General features: G+C 35.3%; 1 protein-coding gene across 1 annotated transcript; it reads right to left on the reverse strand.

The window, feature by feature from the left end:
- Window positions 1–809: 809 nt before the first annotated feature.
- On the reverse strand, window positions 810–5,060 carry LOC145108015 (putative leucine-rich repeat receptor-like protein kinase At2g19210). The gene is made up of 13 exons (XM_079044997.1): window positions 4,948–5,060; window positions 4,331–4,877; window positions 3,741–4,219; window positions 3,500–3,638; window positions 3,345–3,416; window positions 3,177–3,248; window positions 3,014–3,094; window positions 2,756–2,928; window positions 2,466–2,671; window positions 2,225–2,351; window positions 2,045–2,107; window positions 1,765–1,954; window positions 810–1,525 (listed from the first exon to the last, which is right to left on the reverse strand). Exons 1-13 carry the CDS (start codon window positions 5,039–5,041, stop codon window positions 1,123–1,125), a joined length of 2,646 nt encoding a protein of 881 aa, XP_078901123.1. The 5' UTR covers window positions 5,042–5,060; the 3' UTR covers window positions 810–1,122.
- Between the last annotated feature and the right edge of the window lie 3,349 nt (window positions 5,061–8,409).

Consider the following 8,409-nt stretch of genomic DNA (forward strand, 5'->3'; position numbering starts at 1 on the left):
GAAAGATTTTACAACAAGACGATAAAGGAGTTCCGCAAAGACGTAACACCCGAAGTTCTTCAATTGAAGATTTTATTTTATTTTATTTTGCTTCCGCTGTAGTTTAGTCTATACGTAAGTTTAGAATTGATAATGGGAGATGTTGGAACGATTATTTGTCATTTAATCGATAGTTGAAAATCGGGGTGTTACAGAAAAACTATGAGAACCACCACATTATTGATTGAAAAAGCTCAAGAAAAAGAACTATGGCAAGCTTCTTCAAAAAGCTCTTACGATAGCTTTTTCATTTTCAAGAGTTTTTTGGCTTGAAAAAACTCTTAAAAAGCTCCTCAATGTACATTTGATTGGTACTCAATAAACGTGGGATCATCCTACAACAGTATATATATACACAATCTAATCTTGCAAAGCAGTAATTAGTTGGAACGAGAGGTAAGAGCTTTTGAATGAAAGATATGAGTGTTCAGGACTTTTATTCAACAATGCCATATTTCATGGATTGTTTAACGCTAACTGAAAGTGTAGAATTGCATGCTTTTGCAACTTATATTGCTCGTGAGGAAGGCCAACGACTGGTTTAATTTCTAATGTCTCTTCAAAATGACTTTCAGGAACTTTGGCAGTGATATTTTGCATTAATATCCACTTCCTTCAGTTTAACCGGTGGTTAGTAATTGTTAGAAGATGAAATTCAGTCTTAAAGCTAAACTAAAAAAAGTTATACTCTCAATCCCAAGTTCATCTATTTTTATCATGCCTCAATAACAATTTGAAGGCTGGTATATAATATCAGGAATGTAAGTGTCTGATTACAAATTACAGTTGAATGTATAAATTATATTGTAAAGATCTTATATATAAATTCCTATGAGAAAAATCCAAAAGGATCCTAGAAAGAGTATGTTGGTTTTATAAACCAACTACAAGAACACAGATTTCAAGGGTGCAAGTAATCACTTTACTACACTTATTACGCACAACGACTCAAGTGAAAACGAGCTAAGCTAGTGCAATCTTATCTCTCATTCTAGAAGGCAACACCATTTAAAACCCCCAACCACAGTAAGCATCGATCATAAAAAATATCACATAAAAATGTGTTCTGAATGAGTGAATTCACTATCTTGGATTCGGACCATATGAACTCTCCATATTAAGAGAATTAAGTGCAGTTAATTCCTTTGGTTTCGTCTTCTGACGAGCTCTCTCTATCACCAAACAGTCACTCAACTCCATCACCACTTCGTTCATTGTTGGTCTTCTGCTGGGCGTGTGGGAAACACATGCCATTGCCAGTTCCACTGCCTTCCATGCCGAATTGATGTCAAAATCACCCAGTAACCTCGGATCAACAATGTTTTTCATGTCCCCTTCTGCGAGCTTTAGATTGACCCACCGACATATGTGGATGTTGTCGTTTTCATATTTTGTTATTGCCGGCTCTCCCGTAATTATAACTAGAAGCACAATCCCAAAGCTATAAACGTCGCTTTTTTCAGTTAACCTATTTGACGTGTAATACCTGCACACCAGAATTCACATTGTCTTTATACCAAGAGATCCATTGTTAACAATGAGAAGAAATTGCAAGGTTTGTCGCATTATTGTTTTGTAATTGATATTGTGATGGTAGACGAAAGGTTTATTTATATCTAATTCAAAAGGTTTCTTTCTAAATAAAATCTTGTTCCTCAAAAAACAATTCTTTCTCATCGCAGTAAATACAAGTTTTACATATAAGATTAGGAAATTAAAACTTACTCAGGATCGAGGTATCCAGGAGTGCCAGCAACTGCTGTTGAAATATGGGTACCACCTTCGGTTGGAAAAGCTTTGGACAACCCAAAGTCTGCTAGTTTAGCTTGAAAAGTTTCATTCAGTAAGATGTTGTTACACTTGACATCTCTGTGGACTATCGGTGGTTTGCACCCATGATGCAAGTACTCCAGCCCTAAAAACAGAATCCCATATAAGATCTTGGTGATTATATATAAAAGCCAAAAATATAAGCAAGTAGAATTTAAATAATTTTGTTACGAACCATGTGCTGCATCACATCCTATTTGTAGTCTTTCTTCCCAATTCAAGATACTTGAACTCGTATCTGCTCAAGTAATTTGAAATATTAATTAGTACTTAATTAATTAGTCTTGTTTGTAATATGTTCCTTAACTTTGAACATAGAGAAAACATATGTGAATGATGATGAGTAGTTGAGTACCGAATAGATGCCTTTCTAAGTTGCCATGAGCCATGTACTCGTAAATGATTCCCTTCTGGTTGCCTTCATTGCAGTACCCAACAAGCGAAATTAAGTTTTTATGATGAACACTCAGGAGAAGATAGGCCTGTACGCATAAGAGATTTTTCAGCTTTCCATGCAATTTCTATTGAATACGTTTTTTTATGGTTCTTCCTTCTTATTATACGCATGTTTTCCAATGCTTTAGTTCTGAAGTTACCTCAGCCTGGAATTCTTTGTCCCCTTGGAGCGATGATTCTGAAAGCATTTTCACAGCAACTTCTGTATCATTGATATGCCCATGGTAAACAGTTCCAAATCCTCCTTTCCCAATAACAACATTGAAGTTATCGGTGATGCTTTGTACCTCTGAGTATGTGTACTGTTGTTTTCTTATTTGCATCCCAGTGCCTATTTTCCTTTCGTCTGCATGCAATTTTTCATGCATATGAGTTCTACCTGAAGTTTTTCATACAAAGTTATTATATGAAAGAGTTGTGATTATCATACCGCTTGTTTTTTGCTTTCTAATAATCCATATCGCCATGAGTACTGCAGTCAAGATCACCAAGAGTGATGCAGCCGATGCTATTATTGGAACAATGATTTTGTTATCCTTTGTGTTTTTACAACGATTCATGCCACAAGAACTTAAACTATCACCAGTGCTCTCTCCATCAAAACTAATTTCAGGGCATAAGTGTTAGACTCTAAAGCAGTGAATAGTAACATAATGATCGTCATAATATTCAGAAATCAGTAGCAAACCTCAATGACAATAATCCCTTGTTTGACTTTTCTAGGAGCTGTGCTGGAACTGGTCCAATGAAATTGTTTCCTTTTAAATTTCTATAACGAATAATAATAAGATTAGTTTTATCTCATAAAACTAGAGTACTTCTGATGATAGCGTAAGGGGATGATAACTTACAGGACCTTGAGGAAGTTCAGTCCAGAGAGAAAATTAGGCACAGTTCCTGTTAAGTTATTGTTTGACAAATCCCTGAAATTGGAATGGAGAGAATAACACATACAGTTATAGGAGTTAACTTTTGTAAATGTTTTAGTTTTATATATCTTCCTAAGAGTGTCGACTTACAAGGTCTCTATCATTGTGAGATTAGCAAATCCTGGATCTATTCCTCCATTCAGTCCGCTGCTAGACAAGTTCCTGATTTCAAATAAATTGTGAATAAATTATTGCAAGCAGAGTATAAATTATATAACGATGGGATCTTGGAAATGTATTCATACAAAAATGTTATCCTATAAGACTTCGTATCATTGTAGCTACATCTGAGGCCCTCCCAAACAAACTCCTGTGGAGCACATGGATCTCCTTGCCAGTGTCTTGTTATTATGTAAGTTGACTTAATGCTCCACATCGCAGCAGCTAATTATATCCATTATACAGACAAAAGAAAGGAGATAAGGGATCGATGTTAACTATTTAAGCCTACTCTGTTCTAAATCAAAAGACAAATTGTACACTTACCATCTCGATCATTTGTTTGCCTTTGTGGGAGCTGCTTCAATACATAAACCTCAAGAGCGTTGATGATGGGAGGAAGCGTTGAGTTTTTTGTTTTGTTTATAGTGAGTGTATACGTGGGTACTACGATCTCAGGCTCTGTGCTATAAATAGTGGTTGTTGTGTGATTTTTCGGAGAGAAATTTCCATACCAGAGGCTCCCATTTAGGTAAATGTTGAATTGTCTTGTCTGGTTTTTTTTCAGTATTTCAATTTCAGCAAAGTGTGTGTATATGAGAAACTTATCTGTGGCATTATCAGGAGTCCACCCTATCCTAAATGACTCCATTGGGTATCTTGGTGTGATAGCAGTACTCATGACAGCAGAGGGTGGATCAATGGTTGTGAAAAGAAACGCAGAAACTTTGTCAAATGTGTATAAGTACGTACTATTTGCCCAACTAATTGGACTCCATAGTCGATCATACTTGTCATCTTTATACCTATGTCAAGAATCAAGAAATTAACTGAAGTTATAAGTACTTATGTTTTGCTAAATATTCAATGAAACCTAAGTATAAAGTTAGTTGTAAGAAAACATTTAGAAAGCTGACCTTAGTGTTCCAAATGAAGTTCCAAAATTTACACGTGCAAAAAGGTACATTGATCCGAGACTAGTTTCTTCATACATGTTATTTGCCAAAGGCCTTAATTCTATGGCGGATATGAAAGGAGTTCCACGACCTGTATTTACAAGACAAATATGTATGTAATCTGATGAAGGGACATGTATGATCTCCATGTTTACTGGTTTAGATGACGAGTTAAATTTCATTGTATCCCAGTAATCAGGTCCAAGATAGACATCGAACTCTGGAAGCATGCCATTGAAGTCATAATTCCCATACATAAACCTTGCTCGTATCAGATACCTATTACCCTTTCCTTGGGATGGTTTTAGGGTGTAGCAGTTTCTTGTGTTTTGTGGAAAACTTGTGAGGGTGGTAAGCTGTGTATCAAGGGTGAACGAGTTGTATATGGGCAATATGTTATGGATCTCGCCACTGTCTATGAAGTCGGCATCTGATACATAGTTGATGTCTGTTTCATTATCTGTGTATGTCGAGCCTTGGACAATCCCACAGTCTATGCTTATGAAGCCTACAATTGGAGGAGGAAGAGAGGTTCATCAATTGATTCGATAGTATTTACTGAATCTTTGATTTAGTACCTGATTGATCTTGATCATCCTGCGCCTGAACTGATCCTGATGTAAGAAGTAAACCAAGTAGAACCAATGGAAAGAAGCCTTGGAAGATCTTCATTTCTTTCCTAAGTTCATATTCTGAAGTATCTAGACGTGGGATCATCTTATACATGCTTAGAAAAATGCATCTATATACTTTATTATTATTATTTTGCACTTATTTGTTGTCAAAGCATTTCTTTATTGTTCTACTCGAGTGACAAATGTTGATGACTTATGTTGTTTTTTCTTTTAGAAGAGCAATCATGTAACATACAGTTATTAAGATATGGCTTGTTTAGGCGTAACACCAATGAATGAAGAGTTACATGCATGCACAATTTAGTTTCTTCTATGCTAGCTTGAATGTACTCTTAATTAAATTATTTAATTAAATACCCTAATTAGAGGCTCGGCAGTTTCTTTGTTGACACCCTCATTCACCCTGTAGCATGCCAGCGTGATTCTTGGTTTAAAGATTGTAATCAAACCTGATAAAATTATATAATATGGGGTTGACTATAGATTAACACACATAATTCTTGATGGTACGTGCTGGAATGTAATATAATTTATAAAATTATCCTTCATTGTTTAGGAGTACTAAGTATCTTTAATTTAATTATCAAATCATATACTTTGGCGTTGACTAGTAGGTTAATATATGGAATTCTTGATGATGCTCGACTGGACCATAATTACTCAAGATTATCTATCATTGTTTAAGAATATTATTAAAAATATTCACAAATATAACCATATGAATTATTGAAATTACCATACTTTTAAGGAAAATCTCCGATAAAATCTTAATATTTTACGCTAAATTAAGAAAAGTTCTAAACGAAAATAAATTAATGAAAAAGCAAGGAATACATGTTAAAATGACGACCTGATCCTTTTCTCCCGTCAACAAGGCTTGCAACCGGTAACATGTCTGATGTGGCTTATTTTGCTTACGTGGAAGCTAAGTCAACACAAACATCTCACTCATCTTATTTAAGAACCATATACCGATTTGCTATGTCCATCAAAACCCTGAATCGCTAGTCACCAAAATCACAAAGATGGAAGATGGTCTCCTCTTCCCCCGTCTCCAACCGTAGTGCTAATCGGTCAGCTAGGAAAGGTCAAAGAAGACGGTGCAATTGTGATGATCTAGTTGGCAAGTGGATTTTGTAGAAACCGAAAAAACCAGGATGGAGAATGTTAGATGTAATTGTTTGATTGTAATTGTTTGGGTTTTGGTTATGTAATGTTAGGTTGATCAAGTACGATTATTTATTTTGCAATGTAATGGTATGAAATGTTAGATGTTTATTTTGTAATGTAATGATATTGAATTTATGAAATGTATGGTTGTTTTTGTAAGTTGTTTACAACCATCAATCTATGTGTTGACATTCTAAACCAAAAAATGACCAAATATTCCGAAGTAGACATGCAAATCAGTTAACCAAAACACAAACTACATTGACTATAAGAAACCAACATAGTTTATAAAAATAGTATGCCATAGTGTTTGACTTTCCAAAAATTAAACAAAAGGGGCAATTAGTTACCCAAACAGTTATAAACAAAAGCCAACACAATGACTATTTTCTAACAAAAAAGGGCTATCACAATCATGTTCCCTAATCCAAAAGAAGTGCATTTTGTGCACTCATCCCAAAAAATAAACAAAAAGGGCGGTTAGTTACACAATGGTTTTTTTTTCCTCAACTTCAGTTTGGTGATCCTATCTTATGGCCTCCTCATCGTCCCCCTAGTTTATTGGGTATCATCAATACCCTTTACTTCGTCTTTACTCTGGTCATGTTGAGATTAGTTATCCTCAATATCATCTTCCTCATCTTTACTTTGATCATGTTGAGACTAAGTATCATCAATACCCTGTTCTTGAGTCTCTTCAACATTGGTTTCCTGAATAAAAAACAATTAAGTTACACAAAATGGCTTAATTAAAATTAAAAACACCTAAAGCAGTAAACACTTACCATTAGGATTGGTTTGGTAGATCCAAACTCATTGATTTGAGATTCATTAAGTCCAAGAGTACCCATTATATTAGCATTACTTTACTTTGATTCCCTTAAATCATTAATCGGCTTTACATTGTTATCCATAGATGATATGTCTGATGGGTTTTGCGCATTCTAACTCTCATAAGTGTACATGCAACCCTAAATACCTTGGATCTATGTTTTCTCTATTATACATGCAATTATGAACTTTCCAAGGTATTACCCTATCTAGCATACAATACTTGATACTTGGGTAATCAAATGGATAGAATACATACCTTTGTTTGATGTAGCTTGTCTCCATGAAGCTTGAGTGCCTAGTGCCCCAAGTGTGACACCTCAAATGGTTCACACAACACCAAATGCACATGGAATGACTTGAGAGAAATGGAACACTCTTTGAAATCGTCTAGCCCTCATATTCACACATTAGTGTACGATTTCTTGAGCCATGGGATTCTTTTATATGGTGGCTATTAGGGTTACACCATGTAACTCATAACTTTACCCATTCCTTATGCTCCATGGATTTTAACCTCCATGGAGTATCCATGGGTCACCCCATGGACTTAGTCCAACATAAGGAATCTTGGATCACAAGCCCACATATATAAGAATGAATAATTTACACAATCAACCCATATATTTAATTAGTCTCGTTTTGATCACTTAATTAATTCCAAATTAATTCTTGATCAATACTAATTAAATAACCTTATTAATATATTAGAACTTATAATATATTAACCAACCTTAAGTGTTATTTCTCTCATTATAGTCTATCCAAATGCATGATGCCATGCAACCCAAATGGACCATGCCGGGTCGGGTCAAGTCTTACCAATTATAGTTATGGACTTAGACATTAATCCAACAGTCTCCACTTGGATAAGTCTAAAACTATTATTGCGTATGACTTCAGGAACCGATCAGTAATCGTAGCTCTCAAAAGCTTCTGTCGAACTCTGACCTTGTCGATGAACTCTGACCTTTGTCAATGACTTGTCCATTAGATAAGGGATCATATATTCCTCCATTCTAGATATCATATGGACCGAGACATGGATTATCAATCATTCTCTCTGTCCATTTGTTGTTTCCCGATTTCCGATTCATGATGACTGACTGATTGAACAAATCAAATCAGTCCTGGCTTGGCCAAGCACTCACATGTATCATCTTTAAATCATCGAGGGGCCCACAAATATCGCTTTTATCCCGAAGGTAAAAGGAAGGGATAAACTTCGACTCATATGGCTTGTTCTACTACTTGTTGAATCATACACAAAGGCACGTTTTATAACATCGAGTTACCGAATGCGTTTTCGTGCAATCAATGTACAACCAACTCATAGTAACAACTCATATCTCTAGGTTTGAAGAATATAAGATATTATCGTCTCATGATCACTCGTGATAAAAT

This window comes from Lactuca virosa, chromosome 4 (assembly GCF_052849685.1).
Source record: "Lactuca virosa cultivar CGN04683 chromosome 4, Lactuca_virosa_CGN04683_v6, whole genome shotgun sequence".
NCBI classification, from domain to species: Eukaryota; Viridiplantae; Streptophyta; class Magnoliopsida; order Asterales; family Asteraceae; genus Lactuca; species Lactuca virosa.

Bases quoted from the DNA above. Each gene is read 5' to 3' on its own strand.
- LOC145108015 (XM_079044997.1), bottom strand. From the start codon at position 5,041: ATGAAGATCTTCCAAGGCTTCTTTCCATTGGTTCTACTTGGTTTACTT. The intron at 4,220-4,330 runs GTCAGCTTTCTA...TTCTTGACATAG, and splicing joins ACTTCATTTGGAACACTAAG to GTATAAAGATGACAAGTATG. The intron at 2,929-3,013 runs GTTTGCTACTGA...CCCTGAAATTAG, and splicing joins AAGGGATTATTGTCATTGAG to TTTTGATGGAGAGAGCACTG.